General features: G+C 40.7%; 2 protein-coding genes across 2 annotated transcripts; one reads left to right on the forward strand and one right to left on the reverse strand.

Annotated features, from left to right (window-relative positions):
• The first annotated feature begins 1,650 nt into the window (after positions 1 to 1,650).
• zgpat (zinc finger, CCCH-type with G patch domain) lies at positions 1,651 to 11,280 on the forward strand. Its single transcript, XM_083675648.1, has 7 exons — positions 1,651 to 1,792; positions 2,112 to 2,728; positions 2,847 to 2,980; positions 3,985 to 4,146; positions 4,393 to 4,518; positions 8,838 to 9,264; positions 10,035 to 11,280. Exons 2-7 carry the CDS (start codon positions 2,118 to 2,120, stop codon positions 10,171 to 10,173), a joined length of 1,599 nt encoding a protein of 532 aa, XP_083531774.1. The 5' UTR covers positions 1,651 to 1,792; positions 2,112 to 2,117; the 3' UTR covers positions 10,174 to 11,280.
• Positions 11,281 to 14,780: 3,500 nt separating this feature from the next.
• On the reverse strand, positions 14,781 to 20,648 carry chrna4b (cholinergic receptor, nicotinic, alpha 4b; the record flags this gene model as incomplete). The annotated part of the gene is made up of 6 exons (XM_083675980.1): positions 14,781 to 14,906; positions 16,371 to 17,838; positions 19,004 to 19,113; positions 19,258 to 19,302; positions 20,315 to 20,466; positions 20,618 to 20,648. 6 exons carry the CDS (start codon positions 20,646 to 20,648, stop codon positions 14,781 to 14,783), a joined length of 1,932 nt encoding a protein of 643 aa, XP_083532106.1.
• Between the last annotated feature and the right edge of the window lie 1,990 nt (positions 20,649 to 22,638).

Below are 22,638 nucleotides of genomic sequence, written 5' to 3' on the forward strand. Positions count from 1 at the left end.
TAGACTATATATATATAGTTAGGTCCGGAAATATTCGGACAGTGACACAATTTTCATAATTTTGGCTCTGTACGCCACCACAATGGATTTGAAATGAAACAATCGAGATGCAATTGAAGTGCAGACTTTCAGCTTTAATTCAAGGGGTTGAACAAAAATATCATATAAAACATTTAGGAATTGCAACCATTTTTATACACAGTCCCCCATTTTCAGGGGCTCAAATGTAATTGGACAAATTAACATAATCATAAATAAAATGTTCATTTTTAATACTTTGGTGAGAATCCTTTGCAGGCAATGACTGCCTGAAGTCTGTAACCCATGGACATCACCAAATGCTGGGTTTCCTCCTTTGTGATGCTTTGCCAGGCCTTTACTGCAGCTGTCTTCAGTTGTTGTTTGTTTGTGGGCCACTGCCTCCACCGTGTTTTATAGATGATGTGGTATGCTTCGGATCATGAGCAGTTCCAAGCCTCCTCCATACTTTTTTCTTCCCTTCATTCTGGTACAGGTTGATCTTAGTTTCATCTGTCCAAAGAATGCTGTTCCAGAACTGGGCTGGCTTTTTTAGATGTTTTTTTGGCAAAGTCTAATCTGGCCTTTCCATTCTTGAGGCTCTTGTGAAGTCTCCTCTTTATGGTAGACTTGGATAATGATATGCCTACCTCCTGGAGAGTGTTCTTCACTTGGCTGGATGTTGTGAAGGGGTTTTTCTTTACCATGTGAAGGATCCGGCGATCATCTACCACTGTTGTCTTCAGTGGACGTCCAGGCCTTTTTGTGTTGCCAAGCTCACCAGTGCATAATTTTTTCCTCTGAATGTACCAAACTGTTGATTTGGCCACTCCTAATGTTGCCGCTATGTCTCTGATGGATTTTTTTTTGTTTTTGCAGCCTAAGGATGGCCTGTTTCCCTTGCATTGAGAGCTCATTTGACCGCATGTTGTGCATTTACAGCAACAGCTTCCAAATGCAAATGCCACACTTGGAATCAACTCAGACCTTTTACCTGCTTAATTGATAAAGGAATAGCCCACACCTGTCTATGAAACAGCTTTTGAGTCAATTGTCCAATTACTTTTGTTCCCTTGAAAAAGAGGGGGCTACATATAAAAGAGCTGTAATTCCTAAACTCTTCCTCCAATTTGGATGTGAATACATGGTCAGGAACAATACTCAGGTAGGCTGTGGCGTTTAAACGATGCTCAATAGGTACTAAGGGGCCCAAAGTGTGCCAAGAAAATATCCCCCACACAATTACACCACCACCACCAACCTTTGAGTTACTGTTACTGTTACTGTTGTCTTGAACCAGTCTGGCCATTCTCCTCTGACCTCTGGCATTAAGGCATTTTTGCCCAGAGATAGAGATAGACCAATGTCAGTATTTCCTCAAATGAAAAGAGGTATTTGACCTTTAATCAAAGAGAGTATTTACTTTAAAATCTCTGCATTAAAGGGGCAATCTGGGATTGAAGGAAATTAGATTAACTCTCTTTGATGCATGAACCCTGTACAGTGTACACATAAAAACGAATTTATAACCAGAAACATAGCTCCATCTGGTGACCAAAAAAAGGTAGCGTTAGTTTGTACTTGAAAAAGGAATTACACTTCCGGGTAACAGTTCATTCAAAGTAGCTTGACAGTGTTTCTAGCTAGCTAGCTAGCATTCCTCTCCTAGATCTTTGTTTTCGAGTTCTAACTTGCCCATTTTTGCTTGAAACGAAAATTAGAAGTATAGTCCCCAATATGTATTTTTGTGGGTGAAAGGATTGAAGGTCACACAGTAAGTCGCAACCTGCTAGTTTACAAACAATGAATGTCTGTGCTAGCTGACTAGTATCTAGTTGTATGTCGTCGACAGTGAATTAGCTTTTCTAGCATTTAGCTAGCTAATTCAGAGTGCAATAGCTTGCACCCTAGACTTGTTGTCTGTCAATAAGTCATAATAACAACTTTATGATATAACTAGCTGGATGCACAGTCTGACCCAAGGGAAACACCGCTATATATAACTAGCTGGATGCACAGTCTGACCCAGGGGAAACACCACTATATATATATATATATATATATGTATATTTCTGTTTTTTTGGCTGCTGCAGCCCAGCATGGATGAAGGATCCCTGGAGGCTGCCATCAAGGCCTACAGTGCCCAGCTTCAGCAGGTGGAGAGTGCCCTATCGGCTGGCCTGGACCCCTCTCAGCAGTCAGACCTGCTACAACTGAAGGATGACCTCAGCCAGCTGATAGAACTTACAGAGGCCAGCTTAGTGTCTGTCAAAAAGAGTCGGCTCTTGGCATCCCTCGAGGAGGGCGTTGCGCATCTGCCTCAAGCCACAGATCTGACAGCGAATGGCAGCTTCGACAACGAGTTTGCTGCTTTCTACTTTGAGGTGGGGGAAGTGTCTGGAAGCAGCTCAGACACTAGAGAAAGGGGGAATGCGAGGGAAGATGAAGATGAGGGAGCAGAGGATGATGCTGAGGAGGAGGAGGAGGAGGAGGAGGAAGAAGAAGAAGCCATCAGTGGCACCAAAGTGCGGGCTCCCTACCGGACCTCCTGGGGGACCTTGGAGTACCATAACGCAATGGTGGTAGGGACAGAGAGTTCAGATGGTGATGAGCCTCAAGTGAGAGTTCTCTATGTCCACCCAACCCAGAAATCCATAAAGCCCTGTCCATTTTTTTTGGAGGACAAGTGCCGCTTCATGGACAACTGCAGGTAGACCATCTCACCCAGTTGTTGTTAAAAGCTTTTTTGCATTCATTTGAGTTGCTCCCATTGTAAAATGGCTGACCCTGTGCAGAATACCATCTCAGAGATGTTCTTGCTCTTGTAGGTTCTCCCATGGTGAGGTGGTGTATGTGTCAGAGTTGAGAGAGTTCTTGGAGCCTGACCTTAGCAAGCTTCAAGAGGGCTCCTCCTGCTTGGTCAGACATGAGGATGGCATCTGGTACCCGGCCAAAATAACAGGTGAGTCACCTACCATCTTTAGTATGACTTTTCTCAAACCCATCTACATCATTCAGCTTACCCACCACTAGAAATGAGTCAGGCATATGGTGGTCTTGGTGGATGGTTTTATATATGTAGTGCCCTGAGAGGTGCCATGTCATGGCCTTTTTAAGTCATAAGTTAAAGGGCCACGAAAGTGAGAATCATAAATTGCCGTGTTTTGGTTTGAATTGAACTTGTAACCAGGTTGAGACGGTATACTCATTCCTCAAGTTGAATTACCCTCACCCGCACCATCAAATTACTAGCTTTTCGGTGGCGTAGCTGGTTTCCATCAGGTATTTCAGTGACAGTCATGTGTGTTGGCAATACTGTGGGTGCAGGAGTGCAAGGAAGCAATACTGTTTGAGCAGCATGATGCCTCTTACATTAGCATCACCCAAATATGAAAAATTTGGTTTCTGTCATTTTACAGTATTCTTTATGCCAACATCCAACCCTGTCTACTCTCCCTCAAACACTCTGTTTTTGATGGGTGTGATTTAAGAAGTTATGCGTTCGTCACTGTGACCTGTTCATGTAATACTCCAATAAGGTGCTTGCTATGTACAACTCAATCAAATAAACCATTAATATTGTCTGTTTAAGTTTTACATCCCTTCTGTTTTAGCCAGCACTAGCGCTGCACACATTGTCAGCACCCGACAGGTACAGATAACAGTGTAGAAACTAGACTAATTGAAACAGCTCATTTCTAATGTTGTGGTAAAATGCAGCAAGACTGTTAATATTTTTTCAAAGCTAGCTTTAAAGAAACAAAAATCTAATATTAATCCTGTCAGTGCTGGCTTGAGAAATTGTGGTTAGCAAAAAAGCTACTACTTGTTTCTTTTTTTACCTAATATTTCCCCAGAAATAATGTGATATGGAATTCAAAGTCACTTCAGTGGGACTATAACCAAACCAATTGATTTACTATGTTCTATTAACCAGAAGTGTTTGAACTGCTGTCCTCTATGTAGAAATCGACAGTGATTTCTACACAGTGAAGTTTGAATCACTCCTAATGAAAGACGCCATGGTGGAGGCTGATGGGATCATCCCACCAATGAGAGAAGACAACCTGCTCACCTCTGGCTCAGAGGATGATGACAGCGTAGAAGGGGAGGCAGCATATGCAAAAGGTACATTTGTGGCATTGTGTTTTGGTGTTAGTGTCTGAGGAAAAAAAAGCTATGCAGCTATAAAGTTATGCAGCCTCTTTTGTCAGAAGATATAAAATGTGTTGTAGAGAGGGTGATCTCCTACAAATGTGCTCCATGTGTTGGGTTTTGATCCTGGAATGTGCAAATGTTTTCCTCCTCCTCTATACCAAAATGAAGGGTATTTGTCGGGGTCATATTCATGATTTTTTCTGTTTCACCTGGCAGTTTTTGACTCCACTGAAGAGGAGGCTTGGGCACCATCTAGTAGTTCTACCTTTGGTGGCTGGGAGGCACATACCAGAGGCATCGGCTCCAAGCTCATGATGAAAATGGGATATGAATATGGGAAAGGTAAGCACAAGTGTCAAACATGGCTTTCAATGTGATGTAGACTTCGAGATAAGTTGAGTATAACATGTCAAAAGAGATAAAGAGCTAAAGAGAGGATGTTTGCGACTACATTGGTATTATTATTATTATTATTTATTTTTTTAAAGCTTACCGTTTTGGGCTCGAAATGGAGCTATAGCCTGATACATATGATGTACATAATATCGATAACTTTTCCACATTCCACAGGCTAGGGCCAGTTGTTTTGTCAGAGGGGCACATTCAGGACAAAAGAAACAAAGACAGTGTTCAAGCTTTCAACATTTTTAGTTCAGTATATAGAGTAATAGCACACAAAAAAACAACATAAAATACCATGATTGGTATTTGTTTCAGTAACTTACAGTTACAATTTTATTAAATGACAATATTGAAAACAAAATAAAACACATTCCTGTTAGCTTCAGCTCAAGTTACAGCACATTCTTTGCTGCAACACTTCTTTATAAGGCTCAATGAACAGTACAAGCTCTACTGTACCAGAGGGTCTCTGCATCACCCAGCCTGTATTTTCCTTTCTAGAATTTCACATTACAGCAACTGTATTCTGGCGATTTTTCTGATTTTTGGCAAACCGATTAAGAAATGAGTCAAGATTCAAAGCCTTTGCCCTCCTCTCAATACTTAGTACACCCAGATTGCTCAATCTGTCATCGGTTATGGTGGAAGTTTTCACCAGGTTCAGCGTAGAAAAACTCTGCTCACAAGAAGCAGTACTCACTGGGATTGCGACTGCTATTTTGTCTGAGTCTGAAGAGCTCAAATAGCACTTCTTTATACGGCTCAATGAACAGTACCAGCTCTACTGACTCTCTACTGGGTCTCTGCATCCCAGTCTGTATTTTGTATGTAGTTTTGATGTAGTTCATGCCCCAAGTCATCAATATTTGAATCATACAATCAAGCAAATGAAAACAGCTGTCTCTTTCAGAAATGCATCACTTTAGGGGTTTAGAGCTTAGATGCTATTCATTATGTCACAGTTTGTCTTTGAAAACCATCTGTTAAGCTTATTGAGCATCTGATCAATGACGGGGTAGAAAACGGCTGTATGAAACCTGTCTTTATCTGGTTCAGACTCTCTCTGACCAACAGTAATCAGTACACAGTGGTCACCGAGTTTAGAGCTTAGCCTTTTCTGTCGTTTTGCAGCTGGCTGTATTGCAGTATCACATTGCTCAGAAATGTTCAACACTTCATCCCACAAGTTATCAAAAAATTACTCCTGCCTGAAGTCAATGTCTGAACAAAAGCTTCAACTAAATCAACAGCTTTTGAAAAGTCAAGTAGTGAAGACTGTAGCATATCAGAGATAAGTTTTGCTTCTCCCAACACTTTACGGAGTGTAACAAGATGCACAATGAATTCAAGATCTATCTGTGCCAGCAGACCTCGAGTCTCAATAGATCTTTCACCATTGCGTACTTGGGCTATCTCTTGCAGTACTCGCTTAAGGGCAGGCAATCTATCCATAATGTTACGTAGAGCTATAAATCAACATGCCCATTGAGTGTCACTTAATCGCTCGAGTTCTCTTGGTGCACCTTCGTACATCTCTTTTTGTATAGTTAGCCATTTAGGATGGACATATGTCCCAAATGTTAACACACAGTTTTACTAGTAAGGAGAAGAACTCCTCTGCCTCCGGGACAGCTTTGACTGTATCTACTAAAACTACATTTAGACAGTGGGCATTGCACTGGATTTAAAAGGCATTTTTCGCTTGCTCTTTGATTCTAGCCTGGACCCCGTAATGCTTACCACTCATGATGGCAGCACCGTTGTATGCTTGGCCTACAAGGTTGTTTTTGTATTCTTGACCATGACTTTCCAATATGACGTTTATTTTTTCAGTAAGCCCTGCTGCATCGAACCTCTCAGCAGATTCAAAATGGAGAAAACTCTCCTGGGTAGCTCCATTTAAATAGTACCTGAGTACTAGAGAAATCTTTTTTATTTTATTTTTATTTTTTATTTTATCTCATCTGCCATGATGCTGAAGGCTTCGCTGTTTTTCACTTCTTCTATAATTTCGGTTCGAACCATGTCTGCCAAACAATCCAGAACCTCATTCTGAATGATTTTGCTTGTGTACTTTGCATTATGAATGGAACCTTTTTTTAACAGCTTTGTCCTGGTTAGCAATTGTCACTAGAATTGCCATGAAGTTCCCTTTATTATCTGAGACCGCAGACTCATTGTGTCCTCTTTGAGCAATGTTTTGTGTGGCAGTAAGTAGTAGCACTTCCCCTATTGTTTTTATATATTCCCGATTTTCTCTAACCTGTTTGTTATGTTTCTTGTTTAGAACATTTGCCAGTCTTGCATTAGTTGTTACAGTTCTCTGATAGTCCCTTCATGTAATCATTCCTTGTTTGTGCCTCTCAGACTTGGATTGCAAAACCCCCCTCTCTGTAGGTTGCTTTCTTCCATTTCTTGAATCTGGATGGTGAGTCAAATACTGTGTCTGTGCTATTAGGAAGGCTAAAATGTCAGGCGTAACAATACAAGAGTCCGATAGTTTAGAATACTCAAGCCAGAGGTGAATGTTGTACCAGGCTGCCTTGAAGGTCCTTTTCCTGTCCCCCATCAAGGTCCTTGATTTCAAGGATTCACTTGATTCCAATTTCAAGTTCGGCTGCATCGGTGGGTCTTCTTTACATTTGCTGATACCTGTGGAAAAAGACAAACCAAAATATATATACAGTGCCTTCGGAAAGTATTAATGTTGTGCTATAGACTCAACTTAAAATGGATTAAATTAAACGAATTTGCCATCAATCCACACACAATACCCCAGAATGACAAAGTGAAAACAGGTTTTTAGAAATGTTAGTAAATTTATTAAAATTGAAATACAGAAATACCTCATGTACATAAGTATTCAGACCCTTTGTTATGACACTCTTAAAATTAGATAAAATGCAAAAATGTCATTAAAAACACACCATATGAACTGTAATTACACTGCTTTACAAGCAGGCAAATATTTTTTCAACATCACAAACCTGATGGGCCAGTGCATACGTATCCCCTGTCTGTGTCTCACACTCCGCTTGTGTGTCACCCTCAGCCTCACTCTCGGGATTTTCATCTGTCTCTCTTTCTGTGCCCTCACTTTGAAAACCAGTCTCTCCAACTAACAAGTCCTCTGGCTTTCTCTCTGTGCCACTCTCCACTTCCTGCTGTTTCTCTTCAGCTCTCTCAACACCTGGATCAGCTGGCTCTGTCTCAATGTCTGCCACATTTTTGGGGGGCGAAATAGGACATAATGTCATTTTTTTCTCTTCATTTTGATGATGACTACATAAAACAATGGAAAGGAATGCACTTCAGCAACCCAGAATGTTAATATATTTTGCAAAACCGATGGAGACGAATGTATAGCATGCCATCAACTCAGGCTAACCATTCATGAAGAGAGAAATTTTCTTCCAAACACTATTGCAAAGCTTACAACAAGTATTAATGCAAGCAAACTGTTAGCTGTTTACCCTGGCTGCTATTAAGTCAACCAGTTAACAACATTTCCTGACCAGAAGTCTTACCTTGTAACAATTACACAAATAAAGTAGTTTTGCTCACCTTAAATTCTTCGTGGTAGTCTCGCAACGTTTAGCTTTGGTTCTTGCTTCTGGTCAGAGCGGACAGGTGGTTGGTAGCCTACTTTCTTTCTAATCTCGCTTCAGCCAGCCAGTGGCGGTTCAGAGGGGGGGCCACATGGGGGTCCAAGCTCAGTGTTACGGGCACTGGCCTCTGTTGCCCCCCCACCCAAAACCACCCATGACCTTTGGGTGTAGACATTTTTACAATGATATTGTCACAAAGTTGGAAAGCAGATACAGAGAAGGCACAACCCTCCAAAGTCATGCAAGAATACCCTAGACTACAGAAAAGGTTTCCAAAATACCTAATCATGCATTTTCCCTCCTGTCCCGTCCCATCTCATGCTACCCAAGTTTGGGGTTGTTGCTCAGGCTAATGTTGTAGTGTTTATTTGATTCAGGAGCAGCCCAAGGACAGGATTATTTGAAAGCAATCAATCAATGACCATATTTGCGGATCGCACCAGTTTCATTTTTAAATTGAAGCATAGTATTCATTAACCTTTATTGGCTACCTGCCAATGCCAAAATCTATCTGATGGGTGTTCATTTTTTCCCCTGATTTATAATCGATTTTAACCCCATTCATGAAAACTGAAAAATAAATTAAAATAATTTGTATTTGGTGTGCGTTGTCCATATCAAAGCTCATAGATCCCTCTGCCATCCCCACAGGTCTTGGTAAGATGTCAGAGGGCCGTGTGGAGCCGGTTCTGGCAGTGGTCCTGCCCAAAGGTAAGTCCCTGGACAAGTGTGCTGAGCTCACTGCCAGGAAGACCCAGAGCAAAGTAGCCAAAGACAGTACACAGGCGAGCCACAGAAAGAGAACCAAAAAGCCCCGGGCCGGCACCTCCAGGGGGTGCCACAACGTCTTTGACTTCCTGAACCGCAAGCTAGGGGATGAGGGGACTGACCCTAAGGATGGGGGTACCGGTGTCCCCCCTCCTCCATCATCGCGAGGGGCAGGAGTTGAAGCTTACAGGGGAGGGAAGAGCACTAAGAGAACTTTGAACGTGAAGCTGTTCCAGGCTGCAGAAAGGGTGGCCCAGACAGAGAGGGAGATCCAGAGGCTCACTAAGTCACTGAGCAGACGGACTGGGAGGTAAGTCATGGAAAGACATCATGTCTATAAGTTGAAATCCTACTCTTAGAACACACATGGGATTCACATTGGGCCTAAACAGACCTGAAAGGACAGGATAAAAAGTAAGCAGCAATATGTTGGAACGCCCACTTAGCTTACTATAGGACTGGGTGTTGCTGTCATCATATTGCTGATCCCAATCCTGTCATATCTTAGAGGGGGGATCAAAATGGGTTTAGAGGTACACAAATGTATCCTTCAAATGCAGCTCCTATCTCTAAAGGGTCTTCACTCCTTGCCTGGCAACCTATCCTGAATTTATCATTCACTCCATACAATTCAGTCTGGATCTGCCATCTTTGTCAATTTGGACCAAGTAACACTTGAGGGCATTAATCAAAATAAGTGAATCTGTGATTGCATTGCTCCTAACCATTTGGACTGCCCCTAACCAATCAGAGTATCAAAGCCTTTGACGTAATCCGAAGTGCTGTGATACACACGTGGGTTAAAGTTTCTGAAAGGATGCTGATTGGCACAAATGGATTTCCATTCGGGGAGGCCTTAGGGACTAAAGCGAATCCAGACTTGAATCCGTAGAGAATAACAATAGTGGGCAGAACGTTTCAAGGATGGGTCGCCAGGCAACTTCTCCCTGTCTTCTTCTGTTTTAACTCTGCAGCTCTCCAAATCAGACACATTTATTTCGCTAATGTGGCTCTTTGTAGACCAACTCCTCCCCTTGACCATGAAGCTACTAAACCTCTGTCTCTGTTGCGTCCCTTCAGAGCTTCCACCATGGTGGGCCACCTGGAGGAGAAGCTGTCTGCTGCCCGCATGCTTCTGACCCAGCAGAAGGCGCAGGAGCTCTCTGTACAGAAGGAGCACAGGAAGTCTGACACGCACAAAAAAATGACAGAGTTTTGACCCTGTTACTCTGCAGTCGAAACACACAAACACTTTTACTCAAGAGGGGGTGCCTGTTGACTGCAATGGAGTGGCCCTAAGACTTTGGCCCCACTCCCGTTATTGGACATTTTTTTTAACGGATAGCGAACTGGCTACTTGCATATTTGTTCTGTTTATGAAATTGAGACGTGTCTCTGGTTTCAGTGGTGGAGACTTCAAGCTTACATGTGGATCAGTTGCTTGCTCTCATACCTACAGTAGATGGGTCAACCAACTGTTGATCATGAACAGGGACAACTAGCAGTAGATTAGACAGATTTTTTGTTTCAAGTCACTGTTGCTGTTTCCCAATTGCCAAATGATGTCCTATGTAACTAACTTTTTCTCCCTGTAATACACTTTTGGAGTGGTCTGGAAAACAAATTAAAGATCATTTTGCCAATGTTTTCAGAACATACTGTACAGTACATTTCATTCTTTATAAATATAAACCTCATGAACAACAAAACCTGAAGTGAAAGTGAAAATAATATTTTTGTCCACAGAAAACTATGGCCTTTTTTTATTAAGGAAAGTTTGACAGGGTTTTGTCAGAATTTCTAATCATTCTGACCAAAAGCGGCTTTGATGGTGTCTCGCTCACCTTAAATTTGATTTTTGACTGACTTGGGAGTTCAGAGACCTTTCCAGAGTTTTGAAGTGAAGCCCTTACCTTCACCCTGCCTCCTCCCTCATACTCGCTTCTTTGAAGCTACAAATATGGCTATAGTCTTTTTGTATTAAATAATGAAATTGGAGAATGATTTCTGTCTCACTATACACAGACATTGTCTGAAGGTGTTGGGGGGGTGTCGTGATTGAATCTACTGATCCAGACATGTATCTTTCTTCTTTTTATTTTTTTTATCTTACTCTCTCTTTCAAATAGATTATTAAAGGGCTGAAATAGTGTTGCAGGATAAGTTAACTTCACACTTATGGGAAACTAATGTCAAGGTTGATCTGGGCCAAAGATTTCCTACCACTATGAGCGCTTCCTAATTTGAAGACAACATATATGAATTATCTATGAAGTATTCATATTTTATGACGTATATGAAGTATGCAAATTGAGTAATAAACCGACTGGCTCCACAGAGACTAGATATGGTTATAATATTAGGTCCATGTAAGATTTGTTAATCAGTTTTGTGCTTACAATGGTTATAATGAGATGGGGCACAAATCTCCTCTGAAAATAACGGATGTGTGCAAATGCGACAGTGTTATGAGTCCTTAGGGAAATATAGGGGTAACAGTGATGTCCACCAGCCTGTTGAAGTAAAAGCTCTGTTCTATAGTTCCTGCCCTGAAGGGGATACACATTGCAGAGGGAGAGAAAACAGTTGCAGTAGTCAGTGTACTGTATACCTTTATTATTAAGGATCTTATTGGGAGGGCTTTGGGGAGGCTTCTAGTATACATAGAACTGGACCCCATTCCCTTAAAGAGAAGCTGTGTGAAGAGGACTAGGCAAGTGAATAACAGCACCTTCTGTTGTTGACTGGTGACTTCCAATGGAATGATTATGTTTTGTTTTGGGTCATTTCCCTGATTTGGGGAAAAATAGCAATAAATTGTGTGTATATACTTTTTCTCTTATTTAAGGTTGGTCTTATGCTCACCATGGCATTTAACATAATTATCAGACTGCACATTTCTCTAGCCTCATTATGCCCCATAGTCATTAGTTGTTCAATTGCAAATGTTGTTCGTCCCATGTATTTAGTCAGACTGGCCTAATAAGAGGTGTTCCCCAGCTAAATGGCACTCATCTCAACCTGGCTTATGTGATTAAGGAGGTGTGATTGGAAAATTGATTGGGAGGCCACCTTGACAGATGTTTTACACAGGGATTCAAAGTAACCTTTCAACTAACATGACCAATTTGAATGACCAGTGCCCCAGCATATGGAGATAAAGTCTAGCTGGGGTTCTAGTCTTACAGTGCCTTTTTAAATGAATCGCTGCAGTCTTGTGCGTCTGTTATTTCTGATTCATTCTGAGTCAAAGCCAATGCCAATTTTAGGCCATTAATTTTTTAAGCCTTTTCTTTCATTGTCATCATTACTTTGGTAATGCATTGCCACCAATTCCATTAACCTTAAGCCATAAACATTTCAAATATGTATTGGCTAATTACATGTTGGAATAGGAATCAGGAAGCAAGACTTAAGTATTACCACCCTGCTGTATTACCAACTAAAGGAATCTGAATCTTCCAGTGCCCTGTTTGAATGAATGAGTTTATGACATTGAGACGTGTCCTTCTTCCTTCCTTTCCTTCCATTCTTAAGGTGGTCTCGCATTCAAAAGGTTGAAGTTATTTGATAGAAACAGTGGTTTCACATATTCAGAGAAATGAATTCAAAGTTGGGATGTGGCTATATTGTTGCAAGTCTAATCTTGCTATCAGTGATCACTAAATTCAATGAATTAAACTCATCAAACAAACTAAACCTGCAGTGTTCTCAATTCTAAATCGATTATCAAAGGGTTTGAAAATTCCATAGAAGAAAGTACCACAAAATTGATTAAAGGTAAATTTGTTCCACAAAGATTAATTTAATAACCTGACATTTACTGGTAATTTGTACGTTAATTTAGTCCTGTGGCCTTCTGCGTTGCTACCAATTAAATGTTGTAAATGGTGCAAACCAATGAAGAGAAGATTGATAATAGCATACTTCAAGAAGACATTTGTATGCGTTAGTATAAGCGTTAACCATTGCAATTATTACCAGAGTCTTACTCTTACTCTTATCTGGTAATGGAAATGAACCTTTTTGCTTTGATAGAGACCATCATTATACCAAGAAATCCAATTTCCTGTCCACTGCTATATTGTGTATCCACTGCAAACTGAAAAGAAAAATAATTAATTTCCGTTTTGTTCCCAAAAGAATTACTGAAGGCCAACAGTGTTCTCACCTTATTCTGTAGTGTAACACAATCCAAAGGGCATACTTTGTAACTCACACAATCAGGTAACTTTTGTTTTGCATTCACACAAATCCTGTCCTTTTGAGGTAGATTACACATTAAGCCAATAAATTAAAACGTGTATTGAAAGTATTTAACCTTGTTAAAAGTGCAGCGTATCCATATTGTGCTTAATTGCTATTTTCTTGTGCCTGTGTTTTTCTTTACACAAATCAATGATTGTTCCTTTGCTGAGGCAGTGGAAATACAATAGTTTGAGGTCATCAGTCTTGGCATTCAGGTGTTACATTACGTACTTTCATTGAGGTTAAACAGCAGCGCCCACTGGGCTATGGGAGCGAAAAATAATTCATAACTTAATAGTCATTGTAACAAAGTAAGTATATTAATTTACGTACTTCAGAAATGGTCTGTGAGCTAGCCTCTGCACACTCTGTTACAGACACTAATAAGTTAGGATTGACCTTGACCCTAACCCTATTAATAAGACGAGAAGTGTCAATAAAGATTTGATTTTCTTGTATGTAAAAATTCTATATAAGATTCAGGCCGTTTTCCGCTCAAATAAACATCTATTGGCAACTTTGAAACAAACACTTTATTTTCTTGAAACAGAAGTATAATGTAAATTCAGGCTTTTAAAGAAAACAGAATGTACAATTGATAATAATGATAACACAGTGACATGTTAATCACATTACGTGATAATGTGATGCTTTTAATGTCAGCTCTAAATGCATAATTCACACAAGCACATCCATTTTTTACATTTTTCTATTTTGTGGATGAACATTTGAACTCAATAATGAATTCATTTTCATCGTTTTTACATTTTACATCAATAATATTACATAACCAGATGCTATCATTGAGCTGGTATACAGGTGTTTGTGTGTCAACATCACTCAGTAGGCTATATGGATCATTGTTGTTTTCCACCAGACCCAACACAGTGGATATATTGAATATGTTCATCAAAATCAATAGTAGTCCAATTTCAGCTAGTTACAGAATGCTATTGCAGTTATTGAATACATTTACATTTCAATAGGTTTTACTAAGATTTGAATAGTACAAATTGTATCCATGATCTATTTCAGTTGGTGAAAATAGACTTAATTAGTCTTCCAATTGAAAACTGTATCCAACAGCAGTGGCTGTTGTCAGTCAGTACTCTGAGGTGTGTGTGTGTTTGTCTGCGCTTACTCAATGGGAAAGTGTTTTTCAGCAGCAGCTGTAAATCAGTACAGCCTATTCCTCACCCGTTATGTGTAGGTGATGGCTCGGGCTACGCAACTCAATGTCAAAATGGAGCTGTGAGGAAGAATGTTTTCACTGCCGGCCTTTTGGCCTCATAAAGAATTCATGTGCCCGGTGGAATCAATGAAAGACATTTCACTCAATTTCTCTGTAAGTAACCTTATGATAATCTAGCCAATCTGGCAACCACAAAGACAATGACTCACAGGTTCCATGTAAAAAGCAACAACAACAAAAAAACAATCACTGTTAGAAAACCTAGGAATAAATTGACCTATACTCACAAGTGACTTTGCATTCTACCTCAGTGTCTCTTGCTTTTAAACCCTCTTAGACTTTGACTTGGATGTTTCCACATGATGTAATGGGGTCTTGAATAAGTTCTAGATCATTCCAGCCAGCCAAGGAGGAAGGAACAGTCCCACAGTTCCCAGTATACACACCAGTACAAACATCCAGAGGAATATCCTGTCGATGACCATCGCCACATACTTCCAGTCCTCTTTCACCTGGTGGAGAGGAACAAAGATGAGATGGTCATTTCATACCTCGCGGCACACATACATTTTACAGGCTGTCAATTTCCACCCTTGAATGATTTCTTGCGAATGGCTGATTTTTTTCTCATTACAAGGAAGCTATCTCTTAAATGTCAGTCATTCCCAGATTGCTTATGAAAAATTCAAGGCAAAATGGTCAAGCCTTAATTGTTTCAAAGATTGGTTTGCTCTGGATTGTGCTCTTTATGCTTTGTTGAGCTTGATTGGCAGCCATATTGCTTGGTCAAAGAGATTTCATGTTCAGTAGCTACTCTGTCCATCACTATTATTTTCGGTGACCTAATCCTATAGAGAGACAACCATCTTTGTTTAGAACTTGCGAAATAATATTTACTGGCTGAGACAGACAAACCTTGATTACCAATTGAGAATGCGTTTACAGAGAAGCAGCAGAATATATTATATGTATTATTTTATTATATTCTGCTCCTCCTAAGTAAACATACAAACAATTCTTTTTTTTTGTTTTCTTTTTAATTGTTAATGAACGTTTGTCTGTACATCAGCCAGCAATGTAACATCACTGCTATTTGCTGCCCATTTATTTATTTATTTATCCTTTATTTATACAGGGAGATCTTACTGAGACATGAGTCTCTTTTACAGAAGAGCCCTGTAAAAACAAGGTACACTACATGGCAACAGGGAATAATATAAAAGAAACATCCAGAGAGACAAAATCATAGGGCTAACTCATAGGGGGAAAAATGGAAATCTACAAATTAATGAATGGAAAAAAAGAAAGAATAAACAATGATATAAACCCTTAAGACATAAGCACAACCTAGATTTAAAAATCCCATTGGTATCCTACTCGCTACATAATAACATTGTGGTTGTGGTTAAACAAATATGGTATAACTTTTTTCTTGCGAAGGTCACCTGAAAAGACTTATACTATCAAACTGAGTTGAGATCAGCGATCCATGAAATATGAATGAATGGATTTGGCAAAGGTGGAGAGAAAAGGCTCCAATCTGATTTTAGTCGAGTACCTCGATCAGAGCTTTACCTTCTAACCACAATCTAATTCTTCAATTTCCTTGAAGACTTTGTATAATTTGAATGCACTTTAAAGAAGTTCATCCAAGAATTAAGGCAACTGAAAAGACAATTGTATACTTTTCCTGTTCCTATATACCTAAATGAGACACTGGGCAGCTCTGTAGACGTTTTTGCTTTTGTTGATTATAATTCAAATACTTGCAGGCTTATGGACCAGACTGACCATGGATTCAAGTAATATCAAATCATATAGTGGCCTTGATCACCTTGCATTAACTTTTAAGTTCTCTAAAGATATCTTCAAATGGCAATGCTACTTTCCACATTGAGAAAACACTATGTCAACAATTCTTGGTAGAAGCTGAAATAAATCAGTTCTGACAGAAAAGGTCATCTCAATAAACTTACAGAGAAGTCAGCATCCTCTGCCCTGAGGTGGTCAGCGATGTACTGCACCCCCTCGATGGCACACCTCATAGATGGAGAGATAGTGGGAACCACCATAGTTTCCTGGGTCCCTAGGCCTTTTGTGGTTTCTGTTGAGGAGGCTCTAGCTAGGTGGTCTATGAGGGCCTGTCTTTTTTGCCTCTCCGCAACACCCCGGTCCCTACCACCTCCATTGGTCCCAGTCCCATCTTCATGCAGGCAGCAGTACTGGAAGTTGCGGGAGCGACAGTGGTGTCCGGGGGCCCTCTGGAGGAGCTCCCTCTGGTGGTCGAACATGTGCGCTACACTGAGTGAGCGCCCATTGGGCTCCAAAGTCCGCTGCTCGTCCCGGGGAAGGGTGCGGAGGGGGCCTAGTGGCAGGGGCGGAGAGGAGGAGGAAGAAGAGGGGGCAGAGGATGGAGGGGATGAGGAGGAGGGGGAGGTGGTATGTCCCAGCTTGAGAGGCTCTTCCAGGAGGATGGAGTACTGGCTGGAGGGGGACCTGCAGAAGAGCTGGGTCTTGAGGGGGTGCTCCTCCAAGGGGAAGCCCGGGGGTGGAGAAGGGGACGGGGTGCAGGCCAGGATGTTGGGGCTGTCGGAAGGGGTGGCTGGAAGCGTTTGCACCAACTGCCCCAACCCAGTCTCCACCCCTGCCCAGAAAGCCTGCGATGAGTGACCAGTTGTAGTCATCGCGGTGGTTCTGTGCATCATCTCGATCAGCTTCCTGCAGTTCTGCTTGGCAGTGGCCGGGGGACGTTTCATGAACAGGACACGGGGCACCAAGTCCAAGAAGACACGGCGCACCCATTGGGGCATGCCGTGGGTGCGGGGCGAGCGGTGGTGCACATTCAGCACGAAGACTGTGATGATGATGGAGAGGGTGACGAAGATCATGGTGAAAAGCAGGTACTCGCCAATGAGTGGGATGACTAGTGAAGTGGACGGAATGATCTCTGTGATGAGGAGGAGGAAGACAGTGAGCGACAGTAACACAGAAATACACAGGGTGATCTTCTCGCCACATTGTGAGGGTAGGTAGAACACTAGCACGGTCAAGCAGGAGATCAGCAGACACGGGATGATGAGGTTGATGGTATAGAACAGAGGCAGTCTCCTAATGATGAAGTAGTAGGTGATGTCCGGGTAGATCTCTGTGCAGCACTCGTATTTCTTGGTGTTGTACTTGCCCACGGCGTTGATGATGACCCACTCACCGCTCTCCCAGTAGTCCATCTGGTCTACATCACTGGCCATGGTCACCAGGTCGATCTTGGCCCGGTCGTAAGTCCACGAGCCAAACTTCATCTTGCAGTTCTGCTGGTCAAAGGGGAAGAAGGTGACATCAATGCTGCAGGAGGACTTGTAGATGGCTGGGGGCATCCACTTGATCCACCCGTCGTGGAACAGGTGGGCCTTGGTCAGGTGGGTCACCGCAAAGTCACCGTCAGCACTACAGAGGAAATACACGATGTTCAAGTCAAGAAGCAGCAAGTTTCCATTTTGTGACATCCAAAATAAAATACTGTATATACTGTATATATTAAAAATAAAAATAAAGGAGCAACCTCTATTCATGCAAATTCTGTGTATTTTAATAAACTTGTTAGCAATGTTGCTATTTTCAAGGAATGAATCTTGACTTTGTGGACTGCTTTTCCGGATACTGATCAAACTCCTTGACTAAAAAGTTACTTTGATGGAAAGTCTCTCTTAAAGTCTAGACTACACTTGTGTATTTCTCAAGTCAGCATTTGTTCCTAATCAGCTACAACCAAATTCATGTTGTATAAACAAAACACACCATTCCAATGAAGACCTAATGTCATCTAATTACTGATGCATGTATTCATATTTCCTCTGGGGTTTTGCAATATGAAATTCCCCATTGCATTTTGGCGCCTGCTGTCAACTATGAATTTAATTTGTACACAAGAATAATTGATGAGCTATGAACTCACTTTTTAATGTTTGTTCTGGTTGATTGAACATTCGATAACTCATGTTCATTTGTTGTTTTCACGATACTAGAGGAATGTTTTTTAAGGTGATGATATTTGTTGTTGCTACTCAATCCTTCACAAACTTGTCTAGTCTACCTAGTGACTGGCTCAGCTATCAAAATAAAGTTGTAAGCCACCAACTTGCAAAGCAGCTTACTGTCCTAATAGAGAATGTATAGTATAGTAGGCCCCATCTGTAATTATCAGTCAAAGTGATCCGTGTTTATTTGACCCCTTGAAACACATTCAATTATATTTCATCCTCTAATTCTCAGCCTTATGTATTGCATTGTGCCATGTAATACGTTTTGTTTATGACCAGACCCATTTTCACTGACCTCTCTCACATCTATCTTTGCTAAATTAAGTTATACATTGGCCATTGGACAAAATATTTGCTGCATCGTTCAACTACAGTATGTCTTCCGACAGTTTTTTTCATCCCATTTGTTGAAAGGAAATTACTAAGCTATAAACCTATGTCTATAAAAAAAACCTGTGGATGTGCAATAGTCATAATCCAAATTTAATAATTTAGACATTAGCTCTCATAACATTATATTGTTTCATACACATCAGGACACACATTACATAATCCTTATTACACTGCTTTACTTGTTATAAAGCACAATGTCAGGTCTCCAGATGATCTCAGAGGGGATCCGGATGGAAGTGACGTTGTCATATTCCTCTGGATTCCAGCGTAGCTTATAATCATTCCATTCCTGTGGAAAAAAAATGCAACATTATGGAATCATTTAATTGATCATCACTGATAATTAATGAAGTCATACAGGTACATACTGTAAGTGTGCTATAAAAGCATGTCAAGTTGGTCATACACTGTGGTCTATTTGATCCATACATACTTGTTTCACCCAGACATTTGTAGTCATCATCTGGTTCTTTTCGTCCTATTCTCATGAAAAGAGGGATGAAATGTATTGTTACTGCTTTATAAATAAGTGACACAATAAACAATTAAATATAGTATATAATATATAATGCATATTCTCCATGTATAAAATGTAATATGCCAGGTGAAGAAGACATGGTTGTTTTTTTCCTTCATGAGTCCCCACAGTATAGTACCTCCAGAGCTGAACTGTCATTTTCTCACAGGTTGCTTTTTCCCTAGCCACCATTCCCACCATTTCCCAGCATCATCATATTGCCTGAGACAGTCTAAGGAGCCCCTGGGATGAGCAGGCTGCTAATACTCGCCCGCGTTGACTCTTTTAGAGACAGCAGCAACCAGGCGGGTAGAGGGAGGAAACCGTTTAATTGTGTGTCAACATTGTGAGGACCGTCCCCATAAGGATACGCAGCACACAAGTTTAATCCAAAATGTGGAGTTTATGAGTAAGTGGCTGAGGGCGTGGTTAAACTTATTTGCATTTGAAAATACATTATGGTAAATACTCAAAGGCAAGCATGTTGTTTTGCACGTTGCTGCCCTCTCTACCGGAATTTCTCTGACAATTGTTAAACATACATATAGTATGCAAACATGTGAATATCCTTAAAATCCTTAAAACTAAGAACTTAAAATAGACCTTCTTAAAGGCCGGTGCTCTAGCTCGACACCAGATGCTTTTTTTTGGACCAAAACAGTGCTCTTCACTGAATGTTCTTTATCATGTGATCTCATTCCTTGATCATTACCGATTTATCATGGTTATTTAGCACGATGTTAAAGCTCAAATCTTCTGGACCTTTAAAGATATATTACAGGCATAGCTACAACTTCTATTCTTACTTCCATTCTATTGCAATAAATGGGTCCCTACTGTAAATTGTCTCATAGACTAAACCAAGAGCAAGTCATCTTTCTGATGTGTTTTGTTGCACAGTACATCATGTCTGTCAACCACAACAAGATTTGTGGGGAACCTATGAAATGCTCAGTTTCCTCAGTTTGCTCACCACATCGATGAGCTGGGCGATGGAGAGGCCAAAGTGTATCAGCACCACATCAGAGGTGTTTGCCACGGGTCGGGACAGCTTGTTGTAGTGGGCAAACAGGTTTTGGAGCAGCCTCTCCTCCGCATGGGCCCGGGGTCCACCAAGGGGACTAACTAGAGGGAGGGAGAGAGAAAAATATAGAAAATACTTTTTTTCAGCCTACTTTGGCTACAAAAAATACAGCAGCATCTTATTTATTCATTATTCTGCCATTATGTTTGCTTCCTGATATCCACAGTTGTTTAAGACTGCAATATATCTCACCCCTGATGTCTGTCTTCCAACTATATTGCATCACTATAACTCATTTGAGGGTCATTACTATTCCAACCATCATTCTAGTGTTTAGATTATTAGATACATTCTTTCCATACTGTACATGCTTTTGCATAAGACTCCATCTCCAGCTCCTACATTTGAATCGGGTGGAAAACCCCTCACAACCAGTCGGTCGTCATTTAAAAATAGAGGTCTATTAAAAGTAGAGACCAAGAGGTTACACATGCAGCATTGCATACGTCCCCCACCAAAAGCACATATATATATATAATGAATTTCTTTCACGCAGACAGCTATCATAAGGTAGCTCTCTGCATTGGATAGGAGGTATAATCTGAAACAGGGTGACCTCTACTGTACACGGTAGAATATGGTAACATAAGACTGTATCAGAGATGGGAGGGAGTCAATTGGAAAAGAGGGACAAGGAGTTTTTTGCTGAGCCAGGAGAAAGAGAAAGGAAGAAGGCTGAATCCCGATCTGAGGACTGTCTTTCATGTCTCTGAGCCTGGATGTGCTAATGGAACGATCTGATGAGAAGTCTCATCTCTCTCTCTCTCTCTCCCTCCCCCTCTCTCCTTTTCTGTCTCTGCCGTTCGGCTCAGATGAGTGAACTCAATTACATCCCTCCTTTTTAGAATCAGCTCACATACCATGGAGGGTGACCTAACAAAGGCTGGGAACAATTAAGAGAGGAGGGGAGCAAAAAGTCTGGGGTATTTATAAGTTCAGTCTTTAATTATTGATGTGTCTTTTGTCATCCCATTCAATGTGTTGCATTGACTACATATACACACCGCTATGATGTGCATTGCCATACGTTTTTAGATATCCATCAGCACGCACACCGTATATCTACCTAAGTATCAGTATTAATTTGATGACACAAGACAAGTGTATTTATGTATGCTGGCCCGACACTCAGGTCCTTTTCTCTACTCAATCAAAGCTGATGGACTGTCCTTCAGTTGCCTGAAATCTGGCATCCTCTTCTATCTATTTAAAAGCTAAGGATCAATTACTTATTAAATGGATATACTTTTTTTCTTTCCTTTTACACCTACGTCCAGACACTCCACAACCTTGAGACAGTACAGATAAACTTTGTTGTTACAATATTAATGGCTAGGATTGATAAGTCTGTTTATTTCATTTAATGTTGACTTTGTTGAAGACTTCAGTTGATATTGAAACTGAAATATTCATCCTGAACTGTCTCGATAGCAAACAAAAAAATAAGTGTTCATAGCAGATGTTTTTGACTTAACTTTAACCTGAAGAACACATTTCTATTGCAAGGGGTTGCTGGTTCTCTAAGACAATATGTTGTAAGACACCTAAAATATAATTAAACCAATCAGCGTACTCTAAAAAACTATGCGGGTGGTTCGATTTGGTTTTCTGATTGGTTGAAGGTTGATCCAATCACTTGCAAATTTGTTTTGTGCCATGCCCCTAGGTTTCAATGAGGAAGAATGTCAGACTGATACACAAAGTGAAACAGAATGGTGAATGCAGCAATTGGGCTGGTTCCATCAGGCTAATAATGCATAGCCTTATTCTGTCAGAGAGTACTGTAGGTTATTTGGCTTGAGTAGACAAAGCTCTCTTCACATAGGGTAGTAGAGATGTTCTTTACAATGGTCTCTGTCCATCTGTCAGTGTTGTTTTCCTTCCTACTTGTGAAGTCACTAACTATCATAATCAACCTCTCTGTTATTGAGAACTGTTTAATGCTTCACAAATAACATTGCTCTTTAAAACTTATACTTAAAATTTGATTTAATTGTATGCTTGTAATTGTGTTCTAAATACTCTTTCATTGTTTCAATCGATTCATTCAACTGAAGGTACTAGGTAGGGGAACCCAATAACATGGAGATGTAGTATTACTGTAACCTTTAATACCCATTTGACCTAACATGTTTCTGCTGTCCAGTGGGACATACCATTGTTTTATCTAGTTGTTCATGTTATTTGTGTTAGTAAGTACACCTACTGTAATT

Source organism: Argentina silus (genome assembly GCF_951799395.1).
Source record: "Argentina silus genome assembly, chromosome: 8".
NCBI classification, from domain to species: domain Eukaryota; kingdom Metazoa; phylum Chordata; class Actinopteri; order Argentiniformes; family Argentinidae; genus Argentina; species Argentina silus.